Source organism: Melanaphis sacchari, unplaced genomic scaffold, assembly GCF_002803265.2.
Source record: "Melanaphis sacchari strain LSU unplaced genomic scaffold, SCAv2.0 Contig0_pilon_pilon, whole genome shotgun sequence".
NCBI lineage: Eukaryota > Metazoa > Arthropoda > Insecta > Hemiptera > Aphididae > Melanaphis > Melanaphis sacchari.
Window position 1 is genome coordinate 1,353,952 of NW_020270366.1, and position 22,550 is coordinate 1,376,501.

The window sequence follows — 22,550 nt, forward strand, 5'->3', positions numbered from 1 at the left end:
GTACGGAGACGATAGTAATTCAATAAAATTACGCAGTGGCTCAAAAATAATATAATAATAAAGCAGTTGACAATACGTAAACAATAATATTATGATTACTACATCACATTAAAATATTGTTCTATTACGTTTGTACAGTTATATTGGTGCATAAATTGTGGTGTGGAGACCACAGGTAAAAAACTCGCAGAGACTCACCAAAAAAATCGACCACTACCAGCGGGTCTTCAAAACTGAACCTCAGCGGTCGGGGACCTTTGAAGTGCGGTTCGTTTAGCAAGAACGCAGCGAAATACGGCGTGAATATGGCGGTGTAGATGACCAGCAACAGGATTATCCAATCCCACACCGCCTTGAACGGACTGTAGTGCAGTATCGTCCACTTGTGGATCTTGGGAGACTGGAGCTTGTACTCGGGTAGTATATCCGCGCCCAGCGATAATACCTGTTATGATGACGATGACAATTAATATAAGTAAACAAAAACGAATAGTAAATAATAGTAATGATCGTGATATCGTCGCGTGATGCGTATGTATACGCGATTAAACTGTGGCGGCGACGGCGCCGACTACAAAACGATTGTACGGTTTATAATATAAATCGTTCGTCTTAATCATCTTCGCGCACTACATACTGAATCACTGTCCAAGAGACGATGGTATACTATAATATGTAGGTACCCGACGAGTCACGTACTGTGATTATCGGGGACTGCATTTGTTGAAGCTCCATACGTTTTAACGTCGGCACCGTAATACGTCATATGATAGTAATATGTTAAATATATTATAATTTGACACTACATGTATACGTTATACCCAAAAGTACGTGGCAGCGACTCGATAATATAACGTTGTCGTTTTAAATTATAACAATGTCTCGGCCCGCAAAGATCGACAGATCTGTAAATGTCTTGACGTTCGAGAGGGTCGATCCGCACTGAAAACACATCGGCGGTCGTGAGGACCGTGGGCGGACGGGGCACGCGAGTGGGGAACCGAATCGAACCGAACGGGCTGCTGGCTGCAGACTCCTGCTGGGCGGAAACATGGTAAACACGTGTGTTTATGTATGTGCGTTTATGATACCACGAGCCGTCCCCGTCAGAATTGGGTCCGCCGTGTGCAGTATACGATTTTACTTTTAGAGCCACTTAAGAGGACGCCGAACCCACATGTGTTGTCTCAGTCCGACGATGTTGAAACATTATAAGTAAATCTGCATTGAGCAAAACCAACTATGTGTTTTTGTCTATTTGATACTACAACGAATTGATGTGTTAACAAATTTAGAGCTAAAAATATTGTCTAGGGTACGTGGGTATCTCGTTAGGTTTTCATTTATGTTCAAACTTTAACACGAATTATAATTGTGTAAAATATTACAATTCTAAAAGGTTCATAACTCATTTTTTTTTTTTTTTTATAACTATTATTTTTAATGAAAAATACACAACCTATAAATGTTTTTTATTTTTAAAATAAGCGTTATAGTTGTCTGTAAGGTTCACATGATTTGGCTGATAAAAAAAAAAAAACCACCACCCAGAAACGACACTTTTTTTGATATTAACTAAAGATTAATTCGGATATAATAAGCTTTTGTGTGGTTTTCCACGAATATTATTTAAGAAGAGATCTCTGAAACTCCATGTTTAGATGGCTGGGTATGTGAGATCGGTTTCGCTAATAAGTGCGCTAGTTTCAAATACAATGTCTATGTGTTGATAAGAGTGCAAAGTATGATTGTAGAAATAGAAAACACATTTCTACTAATGTAACAGGTACAACATCCGTTATAATGTGAAGATTATTAAATCATATCGAATATTTGGATATTTTTTGTGAAACTGTTGGTTTAGCTGTCCCTTAAATTTAGGGGGTACCTATCACGAAATTTGCATTAACAACGTTTTGTACAGAATTAACTCATTGTTATCGAGTAGTTCCCTAGACAATTTTCTCATCCCTAGGTCAATTCACTTGGTAACAACACAAAATTGGCTTTTCCGGACGGAAATTCCAAACGTGCAGTGTGTACGTATCTGGTATGTAAGACGGAGAAAACATTCGTGGCTTTTGTGTCTTTTTAACTATGCATACGTAAATGAAAATTTATTAAAACAACAAGAAAATGTGGCATAGAAGTAGAATATACTTTTACGGCTTCTGTCGCTATTATACATCGTGTCGAGTGGGTGGTGGGTGTGAAATAATAATACGCTGCGCGATGACTAGCAACTCTTCTAGTTCAATAACACACCACGATTATTATATCATCATCGTCGCCATCGTCGTCGTCGTTGTTATTGTCGCGCTTTTGCGCTGCTGTGACAACCGAGGAATATACCGATTTAGATCATTTAAACGTGTTCGCCCGTGTAAGTTGTAACGTCTCGATTTTTTTGAACACGTTGCAATTCTAGAGTCAGTTCGAGTTATTACACTTGTGGGGAATATTGTGTTAGGGGTTTTCATAGAAACGCATTATGCGTATTGTGTATAGACGTACGCCGTACGCGTACAATACACGTCACCATAAAAATGCGAAGATTGGTTTTTGATTTGAATTTAATTAGGGAATAAACGCGTGAAAAAAAACCAATAACCTCCGTTATAAAACTCGTTTTGTCGTCTAAATTACAGTTTTCATTAAATTCGGTCGTACAAAACCACGTGTTCTAGTCTTATATTTGTCTGGATAAACATATTATGATTATAAACAATATAATATAGGTGTATATATATATAGTTATGTACTTATATTTATAAGTATAATCATATACTATATATCATAATATATTGTTATTTGTTGTGTGTTTGTCAAAAGCACTATACGTTATAAGTTGTATACCTGCAATATTAAATGTCAATCACTATAATGTATGATATTATCAAAATGTAAACATGTCGGTGATGGCTGCTATGACCGCATAGTATGTAATTGGTTTTGTTAAATTTTGTAGACAGACTAAAGTCTTTTAAAATACCTCTGTTAACCAAAACAAAGCTTTATTGCGCTTTGCACATTTGACTGCTGAACGTCAAAAAATCAGTTTATCGTATAATAAATCGTTAGTAACAAGTTTGTCTACTTAAAAATATGAAAACGTCAACGTTAAAATAAAGACAAAAATAACTACTGTTATATTCGGTCTAGGCGTGGACTGTCTAGCTGTTATAATAAAACGCTATTCGAGTTCAAAAATGTGTATTCATTCATCGTTGTACGACGTCCGATCAGATCTAAAATAATAGTATTTTTATACGTCTACGAAGAAAACGGGAAACTATAATATCAACAATATTTATCTGTGTACATAAAAGTCGATAAAATAATAACAATAATACGTAAGTCATAATAAATTCGGAGTGGTAGCGGCAGATCACTAAATAACAGTACCACATGGTTACACCTTATACAGAGTGATTCATCAAGAATGCCCATCCCTATTTTTTTATAATAATGAATTTATTCAAACTTCTGTTATACAAATTAAATATGTACTTGAAAAGCATATTTACAAATTATTATTATTTTTTTCAAAGAGAGAAAGCTAAACAAACTTTTAGTTTTCAAATGAAATTCCTTTTTTTTACTAAATTTAGTGTTTATTTTTTTCAAAATTCTTATGGACTAAATTTGAAATTCTAACGAGTACTTTATCAGTTATTTCAGTATTTACAGTGTTTATACCAACGATAATAATCCTTAAAAATGATTTTACAAAAATATAAAATTAATTTAATACCACCAAATCTAGTATTTGTTTTATTAGACCATTTAATAAATTATAAATATTAATAGATTAATATACATTTTCAGATTATATATACCCTATATCATCCAAACCTAGTAACTTAGACTTATAATCCTTAGCACTTAAAATTAAATAACTTAAAAGCTACCACTTTTAGATTTTGATATGCCAAAGTTTTTAGAAAAACAATCCGTTAAATAATTTTACGAGAATAGATACGTTATAATTTTTAAAAACGGAAGTTGGTATCACCATAGAAAATTCATTAAAGAGAACAAAAAAATCTCAAGAATTTTAAAAATATGGATTTTAACAATATTTATAAATGTTTAAAACCAGATTTTTGATAATTACTTTTTAAGAAGAAAAAGAGGAGTAAGCATGCTTTATGATTCATCTTACATTCCGCGTTGAAAAAAGAAAAACATATTAAATAGAAATTACATTGACTACGTTTAATACAAATCGGTCTTGCATTCTTATATAAAACGACGTCAATCAACCGTGTTTACTGGCGTCAGTTTTCTGTACATACACATTTCGGGTATTATCGATATATAATATTATGGGTATAAAGTAGTTGTTAATCGCGTAGTCAGGAGGGATTCGTTAGGGTTTGTCGTGTCGTCAGACTTATTATCGTTGAGTAAATGCAACATGCCCTCACGTATACGCCAAATAGTTGAATTTTTATGATCGTATTTACGAGAGTTAAAAAGAGGATGACAAATCCCTACTTGACTTTCTTTTTCTTTATATTTGTAACTTTTATACGTATATCAATTACTTGTCTTCGATTAATTATGCATAATAAATTACATTATTTTATTAATTCTATGAGTTAATAGTATAGTTATAAATACTAAATCAGTTAGCCATATTATCTGAAGAAACATTAGTATTATTGAGGTTAATAACCTCAAATAGAGCATTGTATTTAAGAAAATTAGACTTTTTGTTCTTAACTTTAAAAAAATATGCAAGGTTTCTATAATTCATTATGTACATTATATTTTTTATAGTTATAAAATGTGGGCTATCAAAAATGTAATTTTCCGTTTTCGCCAGAATATCGCAAAAATCTTATCAACGGTCCAGAAAGCTATAATATATTGTACAGGTTGGTTCATCGTGTTTTCACGTATAATTTTGTAGATCTTAGAGGAAAACTCGAAAACTCGGTGGTCAACCCTGTGTCCCGGTGTACATACTAAAACTGCAAAAGTATGTACCCACATTGGGCAAATATTAAAATCACCATATTCTCGATTAAATTGTATAACTGTTGTATTGTCGAGCTGCGTGCAGTTTTATCACGATTATGCAAAATAATGATATTATGATTTTGTTTTGATAAACGCATGATCGTTATTATTTCGTAGATATAATTTGATATCTATACACACACAGACTACGGCTATACAAATCTAACGATTATTATTATCGTATGTATTACGGATCGATTTAAAATTATCTTTCGGCGTGCGTGTCCTATAAATATTAAACGATTTCGTATGTCGTTTAAACATCACAGATAACCTAAATTTGCAGTACAATATACTATACAATATGTATACATGACATTATATATGCATTATGCAGAGAATAAAATATATTATAGGATGCATATATTTATATATTTTTTTTTGTTATAATATATTAAAGTATGCCAATTACATTGAAGAAGTACCTGCACAAATGTTGATATAAACATACATTGAAAAAATATCAAAATTGTATTTATTATATTTATTTTATTCCAAATAAAACAAACTATAAAATGTTTTTACACGATTCATTAATGATTTAAAGTTACATACCTATTTACTGTTGTTTACAGTTTTATTTGTGTAATTACAGTTAGATTACTATCTTCAACACCATGGTAAAAAAAAAAACAAAACAAATATGTTCACAGTAAAAAATTAATAAATGACAAAATAATTTTTATTCAAGTTTATTAATTTTTTTTATTTTTTTTTTTAAATTAATGCAATACTTGTAACGGTAAATCGTATTTTTTTCTTTGGTTATATAATTTTTTTTTTCTATCTAAGTATCTATTATTTCTTTCTTTTAATTTTTTTTTTCTTATATTTTTAGATTTTGAGTAGAGCAGTGAATACATTGGTTTTACAATGATAAATTGCTTCAATTTTTAAATATGATTATGTTTTCTGATAAAAAATTAGATCTAATTGATAATTTAGGGGCCAAAAGTAAACTTTATAATCAAGAAAAAACAAAAAAAGAAATAAAGTAAAATGAAAAATTTTACGCAAATCTAGTTTTTGATAATTTTTTTTTTTATGTAACTCAAAAACAAATTACTTAATATACTTGAATGTATTTTCAAATATTTAAATTAAATAAATAAATAAATAAATAATATATTAAAATATGTTGGCTCTTATTAAAATATTTATAAATATGACAAATTTTCATTTTTTTTTTTTCTATAATAAAATTTTTAATATAAAAATATATGCTGACTCAAAATTTTTAAAAATTGAATTCAAAACCTCACATAAATTTTTCTTATATCTACTCAAAAATATTAAAAATATATCAGCATATATATTTTTTTTTTTTATGCATTTAAATTAAAAATTCGATAATATTCCTCAAAATTGCAAATAATTGTAAATCATTTTGTAGTTAAAATTAAATAGGACATTTTTTTTTTTTATATTTAAGTTTTCAAAGCATAATGCAATATTCCTAATAAGTATTGCATACTAGAATCATAAAATTTAAAAATATAAGAACAATTATTTTTTATATTCATTTTAAGTTAAAATTTAAACAAAATTACTTATTTAAATAATAATAAATTATGTTAATTATTTTGTTATAATTAAAATAAAATTATTTGTGAGAATTCAAAATTTTAACCTATATTAAATATTTTTAAGGTATATTCTATTTATACTATGAATCTATGTTTACTGTTTATGATATTTACAGGAACCTATTTTATATTGAATTATATATGTCGTAAATATATTTATTATTATAATAATTAAATACTAATAATATAGTGATAAAAAAAAAAAATATTATCGGAAGAAATTATATCAACCTATCCTAATGTTAAAAATAAAATAAATAACTTTAATACGAGTAGCTTTACCAAAAATATGATAAAAACTAATAGACTGTCTCCACTCAGAATCATTTTTCGTATATAAATATATTGTGTTGAATACAACTTTAATACACCTATAATAGTAACCAGCTCGCTACATAATGTAACTTCCTATTATTTTATTGTTAAATAATTATTGCAATAAATTAAGTATATATAATTTTTAATGTTTTTCGATCATAATCAAAGTCTTAATGAAAGTTTTTTTAATGAAATTTGGATGTGCTAAGTTTTTGAACTAATCTAACTAAATATCATAATTGGATGTACATGAAAATGTGCTAGAGCCCTGATAATGCAAAAATAATAAATTTTAATTACAATTTCAATTAAACAGAAACTTTGCGACTTGACTGATAACATTCAATGCAGTTTTCATACATATATAATATATATGTATAGTTAAATGGTTAAATATTTAGTTATTATATACTTACTATGCAAATATTGTTTTAATTAGGAACTAAATATTGTTGATTGTTATAATAGTATATAATTGCTAACCCTGCGATATATTTTATATGTATGTTTGTTTTTAGATTTATAATTTATGTTACGACTATAACTAAAATATGATAGGGAGATGGATATATAAATATTATGTACTAGCTTTTTTTTGTAATCACCTTACGAATATAATATTATTATTAGCCATTATTAATAATAAAATAATTAATAACGAAAGATATTATACTCAGGCGGTACAATTAAAAATATTATTTGCTGTAAGCTTTCTGGTCATAATATTACGTAATTACAAAAATCAATATATTTTCTTATTGTAGATTTAAAGAATATAAATAACGTCATTAATAGTATTATATATTGTTCAACACAATTTCATATCTATGCTTTTGGTATATTAAAATAGTAAAATACTATGAATTAATTACTATACTGTATAGTGTGTGTGTGTATATATATATTATATATAGTTGGTGTGGCGAATAAGTTAATATGTACACGACTATGTATACCTGTTACTTGATAATGTTATTTTAATATAAAATTCCCATTCTTCTTAACATTTGATTCACAGTGCAGTAGTACACAACGAATTTTAATTTATTTATATAGATAAAAACAACCAGTCCGTGTGAATATTTATGTCCCAGCAATGTAAAATGGTTTGTGTTACCACTGATTATGATCGATCCAAATATACGATTTAGGATTATCATTTTATAGAGGGCTGTTAACCAAAAATTATAAACCAAATCATGATAATATGGCGTAATAGACAACTATGAGAGTGAAGAAAAGTTATACGTAAAAAAAAAATAAGCTTTTATCTGTTTGGATAAATTATATGAAAACTCTAATCCAGTTGTTGATAAACAAATAAACAATTTGTATAAAACACAATAATGGATCAAATATTTTAATTTGAAAGTTTAAATTGAAATTACTAAAGTATTATAATCTAATATAAAGAACATCGTTTGTTAAAAGTTAAAAAGTTTATAATCCTTAATAATATAACTTTACAAGGATGAAATATTAATTTTATTTAGTTAGCAGTTGTAGTATATTTGCAGAATAGAATCAATAATGATTATATATACATGAACAATGCTACTTGTCTAAGTTATTTCTGGTAATTGTTATTACCAGAATATTAAGTAATGTGAATTTAATTTAATTAATTATTAAAATGATTTATATATTATATGAAAACGGTGAATTCATATCAATATTAAATTGTTGCTTATCTGAAAAGTATATCGTGAAGTTTATATTGTACTAAACATTTGAGTCCTTCTATTAGTATTAAATTAAACTTTAACACCGTATTCACTGTATTTCACTGTTAAATAAAAAGTTTATTTACTTTATTTAATGAAATTGTCTAAGACAATAAACATAACGATAACTCATAGTTAAAAATTTCTTGCAATTGAATAAATTAAAGTTTTTTTTTTTTTATACTTTTAAGTTAAATATTTTAATCTAATGGAAAAAACATAAAAAATTTACATCAATTATGTAAAATTTAACATTTTTTATAATTTAGCTTATGAAACGAAATTAGTACTATGAGTCTGTTTTAAAATATTAATTATATATAAATAATAAATATAAATTTACACATTTCCTAATAAGCTCATAATAAAACGAAACCTTTAAATAACAGACGCTTTCCGTCCCTAAATAAAATTATGATCACTATTTGAAGGTCTCTACTATTTAGAGGGGATAGGGAGGTAAATGAAAAAAATGATACACATATTATGTATGAATTATATTTTAAAACAAAATGAGTTACCAAATGAGATGGTTATTTCTTACATCGAATAGGATAAACTATAACAGTAAGATTATGTGTAAAAATGAAAATTGTACATTGTAATAAGATATACTTAGATGATTATTATGATAAGAATATCAAAATTTAAACATTAGCGTGTGCGTTGTTTACAGTGACCTGTATTTTAAGGTTTTTTTTTATAAATATGTAGTGAACATTTTCTCGTTCAAAAAAAAAATGTCTACTATTTGGAAGTGTCCATTAAGGAATGCTTCATTGTATATGATATTTTATTATTTTAAGTTTCTATTTTAATATTTTATTTATCAGTTGTAATTTATAATGGTCTTTTTTTTTTTAATGTATTGTTGTTTTAACTCTATACAGTTTAAATAAAATATTTAATACCATTACTGCAGAAAGTTAATTTTTGTAAAAGGTATTTTAGAGACTGATTATTAGACTGTTAGTACCTACTCAGTAAGTAAGTACCACCTATAATTTAAAATAACTTTATAAAAAAAAAAAAAAACTAATATTTTTTAGGGATTTTTCTGTGTTCATGCTCTTATAAATACTTTAGAACACAATAATATAATACCATAATAATTTAGAAATGGTTAAATTATATGATTTCTATTATTAATTTGATCAATGAAACCCAAAAACTTAAACTATTCAATTCAATGTTTTATAAAGTCTAAAGTATATGTTTGTATCGTACTCAAAATAATTTAATAAATTAGATACTTTTACATTGATATTGTTTATGACTTATGACTACTAACATTATTATAATTATAGATCAATACATTAAAACATTTTTTTTTTTTTTACAACACTTAGGCATTTAGAGATATTTATTGATTTTTTTATTATATACTGTATAGTAATTTAATATGTTGTAAACTGCAATACATAACTAATTAATTAAATAATAAACCTGTAGTATATGAAACATAAGGTTTTATATTTTAACTGTTTTTATAGATCAACTAATGTAATATAATACCTGAAGTAAGTAGGTACTTAATATTTTTTTGTTATAAGTTTATTAAAATAATTTTATCTTTATCAAATTAAATAATTCCAAGACTTTGGGCATAAGTATAGAAGTAAATATATAATTTTTTTAGAAAAAAACACCGTTTCGCTACTCTAGAAAAAAAACAATTCAGTATAAACACACACCTCAAAAGGAAGGTACTGTTATTGATTGAATACCCGTCGTTGTCATCGAAAGTTTTACAACAAAACACAATATGATTAGCATTCATTACTAATGTTCGTGCAAAAACTAAAGAAACAAAATATGTTTTTCAACGATCGAAATCAATACCAAAAAAGTTGATAAATAAATGGTTATGTAAACCTCAAACTATACTAAGCACTTGACACATAGCTATTGCCACAGCGGGAATTAAAACAATGTTAAACTTCGAAAATATTTATCCTACTCATTGTTAAAATACTTAAGTTTTTAGTAGTCCGGTAAAAAAGTGTTCAAGCCTTTATCCAATTATTGTGTTTATTTATTTTTAACTGATATTTTAATTATAAAGGATTGATTTTATGGCACAATATACTTCAGCGTTAAATGGACACATCAAAAAATCCATCATACACTCATCGATGTAATTATAATAATAAATAGATGATTTGCGATTGTTTGTATAAAACGGAAGATATGAACAATAGATAACTTAAAAAAAAAATCAAACAATACTTCTGCAGTGAAACATCTCAATAACGGACACCATATAAAGGTGAATTTAATAATGGTATCCACTATTAGGAGGGTTTTAAATTTTATTATTAGAATGGTTTTTCTTCCATTCGACTTTGAAAGTATACAGTCCGTAAACGAGATTTTACCGTATTGGAAACACATATAATAATAACCCAAATTATATTATAACATATATATATGTATATTGGTATACACACGGAGTTTCAGTAAAACGCAAGTTATTATTAGAATCGAATACCTACCTCAGTACCAACGAAACTCACATTTTGTCATGTAATATGTATATTATGTATAATTTACGATTTGTGTGAGACAAAATCGTCGTAAGTGTTTGCAAAATAATATAGGCATTATAATGATATTTTAGCTATTTATATGTTTTTAGTGATACTAATACAATGATGCCATAAGCACGTTAAAGTTATTTTTATCGTTAAAAAAATATTTATGTATATATAGATAGATATATTGTAAGGGTCTTATTTAAAAATCTCTTAGAAAGCACTTATATATATATATATATATATATATATATATATATATTTATAAATATACAAGACATTTCATGATAAAAGAGGTGTAATAAAATCATTTATGCTATCCCCTGCGAGTACTTGATTATTAGAACATGAAACAAATTTGCAGTATACCTTTAAAAAGCTGTTTTTTTTTATTATTATTATTTAAAAGCACGAAAAAACAATTTTTTTCCAAATGACTTTATAATACACATAAGGTTTTTAATATGATTCAACAATAAATAAACTTTTAAAATAAGAAACATGACATCGCATACAATTTAAAAAAGTTATGATAAAAATCTTACGATATAAACTGTTCAGTACCTACGTACATATATTATGATACATCACTGAGGTTTTATCCTTTTGTACAAATAATATAGAATTTAAACTTTGCATTTACACTTAACGTCTATACGATAAATAACACAATGCTAACAATTCCTATCTATTCACTAGTAAAGTAACGTATAAAACGTCTTTATATTTTGTTGTACGCACCAACGATCGCATTTATCAAAGTGCATTACATTTCTCTAAGAATTATTTATTGTTTTACACGATAACTCGTCATCGCTAACAAGATAACATGTGGTATTCTGCAATTTGTGAAAGCGTTTATTCAAAAAAAAATATATATAAAAAAAAATAATCGTATTAAACCCTTATTATTATAAGTGTACATTATTACCTGTATAAACTGAGCGATTTTTAGAAACAGGAATATAATGGAAAATAATATGATATAGTGTAAAGGCGAGAGCATTTTCGAGACGCGTACATAATATTATGTAGCCAAATAATTTATTTTGGGATTACATACGTGGTAGTAATATTTCATATAATATTATTATTATTGTAATAGCAATAAGCCGCAGTGGGATCATGCTATTTCCAACGAAATCGGTAATAATAATGGTCGGATAAAATAAATAATAATATTGGTTTTAAATATTTTTTTTTGTTTATTTTTATCGATATTTCCTTGACTACGACTACGGGTCGAATCCATAAACCGAATCTTTGGCAGCGTATGTGTATTATAGACGTAGGTTGGTGAAAAAGGAATAACCGATAAGACGCGTCTAAAGTTTGAATATATAATACGTACACCAAAGTTTCCCCGCAACTACGACGACTACGATATTAAAATATATTTCATAAACATTAAGTACAGCTTAATAATATATACTCGAGCCACTGTCGGGCTTATCGTAAACTCCAATATTATTAAGCGCAATGTATTTCCATTTAGACGCAGACAATGTGCAAATAATAATTATTATTATGCACTCCACAGCCATAAGTGTATCAGCAGTAGTAGTCGGTGAATATAGAGGTCTGATCATGCCGCATAACAGCCCCCTCTCTCCTAAATAATCTAATTTGCAGGACGACTTGACGGACGAGAAGACGATTTGTGGAGCAGTACGGAAACAGAAATAATTTTACCAGCATTCTTGCATGCTCACCTATGTATGCACAATATAAGTATGTAATAAACGCCTATAACTGGATTTCCGTTTGAACCTAAGTATACCATTTGGTCCGCATAAAAATTAAAATTAAGACTATTGAAGCTTAACATTTCTTAACATTTGGAATAAATATAATGTTCATAGATAACGTTAGTGTGATGGATCTAAAATCACTTAAAATTTTAAATTATTTAAAATAATACTTAGAATCATTCCATAAACCTACTAACTAACTAATAGAAACTGTTAAAAAGAGAAAGATATTTTGAAACGTTCTAAATGGTCCAATTTAAATTTTACCAAAACATTCATATTCATTAACTTTTTTAACCCTGAAATTTGTAGGAAAAGTAAATATTTATCGTTTAAAACCTAAAGTGCATATAGAAATAAAAATAATATTTTTATTTTTTGAATAATTCTAATTTTAAGGTATTAAATTAATAAGATCAAAAAATATTTTCCTTGTATAATATTCTAGAAGAGAAGCTAATAAATTACAATAACATCTAAAATCACAAAAAATATAGGGTGCTCCAACGCCTTAATAATATATAGTACTATATAGATAACGGTGACAACCACAAAGAACCAACCTGACCAAACTCACCTAACCTATCCCAACGCTGACGAAAATATTCGTAAATATAGTTCGCTGGTATGTGCAGACACTTAAGGGGACGGCGGCTGTAATATTGTTTTAATAATTTTTCAATATTACACTAATATTGTGTTGTACTTTTTTTCTTTCAAAATTAATTTTTCACAGCGTGGAGATGGGTTATTGCAGCTGCGGAATAAAAAACGCTACTCTCCTCTTCTACCACTGCTGGAGCTCGTCAAGTACTCCATGGGATAGAAAGTGGGTTAAGGAGAGGGGAGGCTATGCAACACAGAAAACGCCCCGCCCCGTTCGCACCCCCGGACACACGGCAATCGATACAGATATATATATATATAAATATAACTTTGAAAATAATATTATACGAATGTAATGCCGTTATCAGCAGTTTTTGTTGTATATTATTATCATTGTTATTCGGAGAGTGTTTTGTTGAAGAGAGCGGTCGAAAAGCTTTATTTTGTCGAGAGAGCAAACGACTATAACGACGACAAAACGGAAATTTCGGACGAGTAAGAGCGTACACGGCGCAGAAACATAATATTACATTATTATTATCATAATATTGTTTATACGGTATATTATCGCGAAATTATTGAATCGAATAGTAGATGGTTATGAGAGTGTTCTATTGTAATAGATATCGTGAAAATAGTTAAGTCATTAAATATCATAGTTACAATATAGTTAAAATAATTTGTTAAAGGTTCAAATTTTTTTTGAAAATGTCCCTCTTTCATGATTTTTATAATTATTGTTTTATTTTTGTCAAAAATTCAATTTTTTTTAAATAAAAAAAATTATTTTCCGTTAAAATTATTATACTGAAAACTGTTTGAAATTTCAAAAGTTACTCGTGTCATTATATTTTACAATATTTGGCTTTCCAAAGAGTCATATAAAAGAGAAAACACCCACAAATAATACTACTAATAGTCATTTTTTAGATATTATTTTATCTAAATACGTATGTGAAACGAAAAAAAGGCTGTTTCCATCTAAACAAAATCAATATCGTAATGATTAATGAACCGTTTATAATGATGGTGATTGTGAACAGGCTAATCAACCCGGGGAAGTTCCGACAACGGTTTTTACGTCGGACGTACGTGCCGCGTTGACTTGAAATTTGAGATTGACGGGTTGGTGGGTGGGGGAGGCTCTCCGGAAACCGGTTTCTCGCACCTAAGACCCTAGCTAGAGCCGCGTACCTGAGCCGAAGTCTTGCCGGACACGGAAGAATGGGCCGACTTGGACGGCGACTTGATGGCGAACCCGCCGTTGGCCGAGCTCTTCTTCCGGTCGTTCGACGTCCGGCCGTCGGTCGACGAACACGACGACGGCGGCTGCGACGGCTGCTTAACCAGCCGCAGACTGGACGACGCTCCGTACGCATACCCATCCCTCGGCACCATCGTTACCACCACGGACGCCTTTCGGCCGCCGCCGCCGCCACCACCGTCGTCTCGTCGCGGCACAAGAGGCATTTCCTGATCGTCGCAATCATCCCCCATGGCGTGCCGCGGACCGGAAAGCCCGTCCGGACGGCGATGGTACACTATATACTATACTGTTATCGCGCCCGTACGTACAATTTTACAGGTGTCGGGACAGCCTGTGCGCGCGATCGCGGTGCACTTTCGGCGCATTCGGCGCGGCAAACGGCACTCGCGCGACCCGACGCTCGCAGCGAGAACCCAGCAATGTGTCGGCCGCATCGCGCACGCGAGCCTACCGCTTGACGGCGACCGCGGCGTAGGCGGCGGTGCTCGTCGCGCGCGCTCGCCAAAATCGCACAGTGTGACCACGGCGACCGCTGAGCACGGTAATCGATCCCACGAAACGATTACCTCGGAGGACAGTGATAACTAGGGCTGGGATAATAATGCGCTGTCGTGCGCTTTCGTGGTGTTTGGAAACGCAGGTCCGTTGGCGCAAAATTCGTTTTAGAGTCCAGCGATAATTTAACGTTGTTTTTCGAACAGATCTCTATAAGTTTTTGGAATATTCTACACGATCTGAGTGAAAATAAATGTACAATTCGCGAAAGCGAATTAAAGATGCATAAAATGATTTTCTGTAATAAAAACCAGCACGATGTTAATAAATTTACATTTATAGTGATTGGTCGAACGTGTGATAACCGTCGCTTGCCGTTTTTACGTTTACAAATAATAGAGGAGTTAAGACGCGATACCAATAATTCCATTTTATTCAAATTATTGTATTCTAAATTGTTTTTAGGAAAAAAATCACCACTGTTCATAATAACACAGTTCCGTTGTATAATCTTTTAAACCATTAAAGATTAAACCGTTAACAATTTTTAAGCGTATTTTTATCGTAGATATTTCCAGATATTAATGGCATTTTTTTTTTCAGTATTAAAATTAGTACCAAAATCTAAACCATAATGAATAACAAACGCCGACTATGACACGTAGCTCTAAAATACCTTTGATATTTTCAGAAACAGTCGGTTGGATCGTCGGGCAGTCGGTAAGCTATACGCCAGACGTAGATAAATAATGAACGTATGGCTGATTGAACGTTTCTCGTTGGTTGGGGAGTCGTACTGTGACTTAAAATGCAATCGGTACGGCTTTAACTGTACGTCGTTTAAACATCTCCGAGGACATTAATAATAATAATTATATATTATTATAGTCGTCGTCGTCGTAACGTAATATTGTCGTTAAGAACGTCGTGTATGGTTTGAGCGGATTCGTTACGTCGTAAAAGCGTGATTCGACGACAGAACTCCTGGCGCGTATATCGTTTTCACTATTAAACCCGTCGGTTTTTCCTAGTGTGCTCTGTTTTTGATTTTCTTTCATTACTACATACGTGAACTGCTATAGAAATCGTGTTCAAAAGGTAGGAATCAAAATCATTTAATCGACCTAAAAACCATTTTCGGGGGTGGACCCCGATAGCTTCACCCTTTTCACGATAATATTGCATATTATTATTATTATTATTATTATTATTAGTGGTATTATTATAACAAATACCCCCACACATCCACACACTATGACTTAGATACACACATAAACTGTATATACTGTATAATATAAAGGCGTATCGCCTGTAATACGTAATGCTATGGGCATACTATTGACACGGTTCACACAATTTTAACTCCAATTTACGGTCTATTACCGATAGACTTTATACGATCTATATTATGATAAAACGAATAAAGACTCAAGTATTGCCGAAGACGTTGTGAAGAGTGCGTTTTATGAATGGGTTACTCGTTACCATCACATTATGCATAATAAATGTATAGAGTGATTGGTAGGCTCATCATACTTGACCAAATTTCTACCTCTAATATAATGAATGTGCAACCACTCAGATTCAAATAATCAGATCTAAAGTATATTATTAGTAAATACCTATTTATTTATAGCAGTACTCAGTTTATCTTGTTTTTATTTTCCTATACTCCTATATTATACTATTATTTTATCTATATTTTAATACCTTGAAGATATAAGTATGGTCGTCGAACAATTACATAAGGTCAATCACGGACGAGTGAATAAAACGTTAAAAAAACTCTATTAATGACTATATTATATATTTATTTATTATACGTTGGACAATAGTAAGTTATATTACTTTATTTAATAATAGTTAATTTGCGTGGTTCGTTAATTGTGACAGGTCAAATCCGTCATTAGAACTACAAATGAGAAGATGTGTAATCATATAAAATATTAAGTATGCTATTCTAACAAATGAGAACTACGTTAAAAAAACCACATGTTCAACACCGTAATTTTTGTTGATGAATATACTATAATATACAGACGTTGGATTGTATTTAACTGAATGACAGGATAAAGCTATCAAATGAGCCACCTGTTTAAAATAAATTATTACCACAATTCATAATAAATAAGGTGTGAACATTATATGTGTAAGTACTAATATATTATGCACATATACAAACATTCAGCCTATTTGTAATGTCTTATTTATTCGCTAGTTAGATGAGCTTCGCAGTTATTTGAACGCAACAATAGCATTAAGTGTATAGTACAGAAGACTATGAATGAATATATGATATGAATGTAGTTTTATGAAAATATAATACTGTGTTATTATTAAAATATATTGTTTAACTTATTAGTTTTTCTCGAATCCATACTTATTTTTTCATTTATTATTTACACGTTTTGATCATAACGTGTATTTCTTAATGTGGTTTAGAACTTAACTACAGTTTGTGAACAAATACCCGAGTTAACAATTTCATAAATATTATATGTATAACAATAACAATCCTTAGGGGTTATTCAACAATAGCTATAATAATAAAAACGGATGCAGTATAATATTGGTATAGAAAATAAGTACACCTGAACCAAATTAATCTAAACGTATGAAATTTAATATTTTTAATTTAACACAACAAAATAATTAGTATGTTGACAGTCTATTCATAGTTATCCCATATTTACTGTAAATTTTAAATCATTATATTGTAATTTATACGTATAATATAGAGGTGGGTTTTATCCAATTTTCTTACAAGCAAATTAATACTAAAACATTCGTTTTCCATGAATTTTGTAAGTTTTAGTTCAAAATAAAGATACAAACATTCCTACAGATTGCGTCAAATATTATATAGGTAAATTTTTTATATCAATATATTATACTGTTTAATAGTATTAGCATATTGTGTTTGTCTTAATTCGAAAAAGACATGTTATTTAAAAATATCAATAACTCATAATGTAATATATTTTAATACTATTATATATTATTCGAAAAAGCTTAACACGAAGATAATAAGATGTTTTTGTATCCATTATAAAAAAATTATATAATACAGAGATATTTAAAATATTATTATTAGATAATCAACTGTAAGTCATACCACATCTGTTAAAGACACGTCGATACTAAAATAAGAATTCACTTGAATGATATTAAATACTAAATACTGCTTATAATATGGAACTACAAATTGTTATATAACAAAATAATTGTATTATTAATTTAAAAAAAAAAAAAAACAAAAAATATTTATTAAACTGTGTAAACAATTGTTTCTCACTGTGATTGTTTCAATGATAATTGTTTTTTGGCCTTTTGAAAAACTATGCTAAAACTTATATATATATATATACATATATTAATAATATTTTCAATGGACCAAGCTCCATTCATTTAGTTTAGCGTTGTAATACTGACTTAATTGTTCTCAAAATAATAATAATGTTATACCTATGATGTTTCATAAATATTCATATTAATTAAAAAACTATCTGATTTAAAAATCTATTATACAAAATAACTGAAAAACAAGAATAAAATCATAAAATTTACTATTAAATAATATGTTTTAATTGATGATCGTAAAAAAAACAACAATTAACTCACATGAAAAGTCTGATAAAATATTTGAGTTAGTTTTTTTATGGGTGGAATTAATTTATAAGTTCAATTAATTATAGATACATCTTATTTATTTAATAGTATACACTATACATTAATAAAGTAATACAAAGTAAGCCCAATACTCTTGATACTTTAATTTAATATAATTTACAATAATATTTATAATATTTCATGTTTTACCTTCTTATCTTTATCGAACCACAATTTTTAAATAACAATATTTATTTATTTATTTTTTTTTTTTTAAATATAACCAACTTTTTTATACATATAAATTATGTATCGATGTAGATACTAGTATCCAGCTTTGAAATATTACTACTACTATCATAGGTAGATAAAGTCGTTTAAAATTTAAAGAAATGATAATAATATATGTGAGAGTATAAGTAAAAACGTGTACGAAAATAAAGTGACTTCTTTACTACTTCGCAATTTTTGTCTCAACTTTAAGTGATTTATTGCTAGTAAACCAATAGTTTATTATTTATATATCCCTATATCAATATTTTAATACAATATATATATATTTGTTTTCAGAAATATGAATAAAAATATGAGTGACTATTTTCAAATAAAAATAATCAGTTGGATAACTTACTATAAAATGAAGATCAATTATAAAAAAATTTAACTAAAAAATAAAAGAATATATATTTTTGGAAATATTTATAAAAATAGAATATGAATATTATTCTTAGTTATAAAAAAACGAATTATTCATTTATTTTAAAATAAAACAAAGAAAACATTTTAAGATTTGTAATTTTAAATATTATGAGTTTTTCATTTGAAAATTAACTATTTTCTTTTTTGCGTTTTTATTGAAATATTAGTAAAGAATTTTCAAGCAGTAGATATAATTTTAATTAAATGCAGTATCTTATGTATATTAGATAAGTATGGCCAAACGTTTAATAATTAAATTGTCTAAATAACACATTTAAAATTGTTCATGAGAATAGTTTTATAATTCAAGTTTTTTTTTTTTTTTTTTGTATAGGTATAAATGTTAAATACAAAATAAAACATTTACAATATAATATTCCTACTCTATACAATAGAGAAAACAAATTGTTTATTCTTAAATTCATAATATTATTTAAATTATAACAATATTATTTACTTTTAGAATATAAAAATAGAGAACAATGTTTATTGTGTGATATAATCTCGGTTATTTTCCTTCGTATATTAATGGGATTTGTTTTGTTCAAAATGTTCGAATTCTCGCGTGAAAAAAATACATTTGCATATAAACAACAATTCTAAAAATGTATGCTAATTATAATAATTTTATTAAAAATGTTGATCAGTGGATAGTACAATGCATATACAGTGTACAATATAAATACTTACGAGTATGGTTGAAAAAACTTAATTAGTTTATAATGTCAATTTTTGTAAACAAATAAAATAATAATACGTTGAATAATCAAAAAGAATTACAAAAGAATTAATCAAGCGCGCTTATAAAATAATTTATAATTTACACGAGCGAAATAAGGTGGTGCATAGTTCCTGTAATGTCAATCTTGTCACACTTATTAAGTCCCATACGTCGTTTACGTGCTCTCATATTTAAATCATTGATTAAATTGCATACCGTTGTATTCATTGAAAAATTAAATATTAATTTATTTGGTGCTATGAATAATTAGTTTACGTAATTACTATTACAAGGACGAGACGTAAATGTATTTATTATATTCGAAACAAAGAGTAATAAGTAATAATTAATAAATAAATATTTAATATTAATTTTTGCAGGTGTATTTTGATTGAACAAGCATCAATTAATTTGAACTAACACGACGATTCATTTAATCTTCGGAGTGTAATTTAAGTATAAACTTCAAGGGTGCAAAATCTTTAATTTTCTTTAGTAAATTATGGTTATCATTTTATTTTTTTCAACTCCAAACGTGATTACTTTTTATAATATTTCTAGTTTCATTCAACGATATTTTATTCACATTTTTATTCGTTTAAAACTAATGAAAAATTGCTTTATTGATTGAATTAATATATTTGAAATAATTATGCGCGATGAGAGTTACAAAATAAAATTAATAAACCAATAAGTAAATAACAGTAATAACAGTTATTAACAGTAATCTCGTTTAGACAATTTGATCAAAAAAACTTTTAACAATCATTAAGGATTTTTTTTTTTAATAAGCCCTGTAATTACATCATATACATGTATTTCAATTAACAATATTAAAAATATTAAGACGTGATATTTTATACAGCAAGAATAAAGTACTATCGATTTAAAAACGACAATACCTAAATCTGATAAGTCACTGAAAAATCTAAAGTATAAAACACGAATAAATGTGACCTGTGATAACTGTGGAATAAAGTTAATAATATAAAATTGTACCATACAGTTGAGTTCTAACATGTGTCATAAATACCATAAAATAAGTAAAGAAAAAATGAATCAAATAATGTACGGTAGAAATATAAAACTTCAATATTGAATGTTGGCCAAGGCAATACAGGATCAACTCAAAGTTCATCTTAAAACCTGACAAAAAGGTCACGATTAAACCAAACATCAATTTCATATTTTTTCCAGAACCTTATGAATGGTAAATATTGTTTTTTTCAGTTTGTCCTCTCCTCTAATTTTCATCAAGTTTCGAACTACAAATAAATTATTCATAAATATTTGTAAATAGCGTATAATAAGATATCGATTATTGATAATTAAACCCTTGATTTGATTTAACAATATAACGAATATAAAATCTTATCCTTTAAGCTTCATGTTTTTGATTATTTTTTTTTTTTTATGAATTTATTTCCCTCTTGAATTTTGAATTACCAAGAGTGGATAACATAATATGTATATATTATAATTCTATTAAACAGTGATTTTGTTTTTTTTTTTTTTTTTGTCTGTTATAATATAATAATATTATACATTCAAATTAAAACATCATCAAATTTTTTTTAAATACACCTAGATATAAAACGTATTAAAAAATAATATAACTCAATAAATTGTAATCTAAAAAAACAATAAAAACGTAACGGTAAATTATTGGATTATTTAAAAACAAATAATTTAAATATACAATACATCAATCGAATATTATAATAATTTGAGATATGCATTGTTGAGAGTATTTTAATTTTAACATATTAATATAATATAATTAAGTTTTTTTAAATGATTGTGTACTCTATACGGGAGTATCTAAATTGCCTATATATATCGCCGTTGGATTAATGATAAATGATAATATTATTATTCTTCAAACGTTCAATATTTAAATAAACATTAATCAACGTGTATGTATCCATTTTATAATAAACATAATATTATGATCATTGTTATTCATTTCAAAATAAATATAACGATAAAACATATAGTAAAAGCTTAATTATAAAATATTATCGTATTCTTTTTATAACAAACATTTTAAAATATAGCATAACTATGAAATAATATAAATTTTTCAGTTGTATCAAATTTTTATAACTGGTTTGTTTGTATCAGATTAAAATATTTCTTCATAATTTATATAAACATAATATAACTTAATTTTTTTTTTTTTTGTAATTCTAACCCATAATGGTTTAAATCA

At 27.6% G+C, this 22,550-nt stretch overlaps 1 protein-coding gene across 6 annotated transcripts in view; it reads right to left on the bottom strand.

The window, feature by feature from the left end:
• LOC112602407 (potassium voltage-gated channel subfamily H member 2) overlaps positions 1-22,550 on the bottom strand; it is a 115,657-nt gene that overhangs the window by 11,889 nt on the left and 81,218 nt on the right. For all 6 annotated transcript variants that reach the window (XM_025351929.1, XM_025352000.1, XM_025351849.1 and 3 more), the window contains one exon: positions 199-445. In XM_025351929.1, the coding sequence (XP_025207714.1) occupies positions 199-445 (247 nt within the window). The remainder of the gene's footprint in view (positions 1-198; positions 446-22,550) is intronic.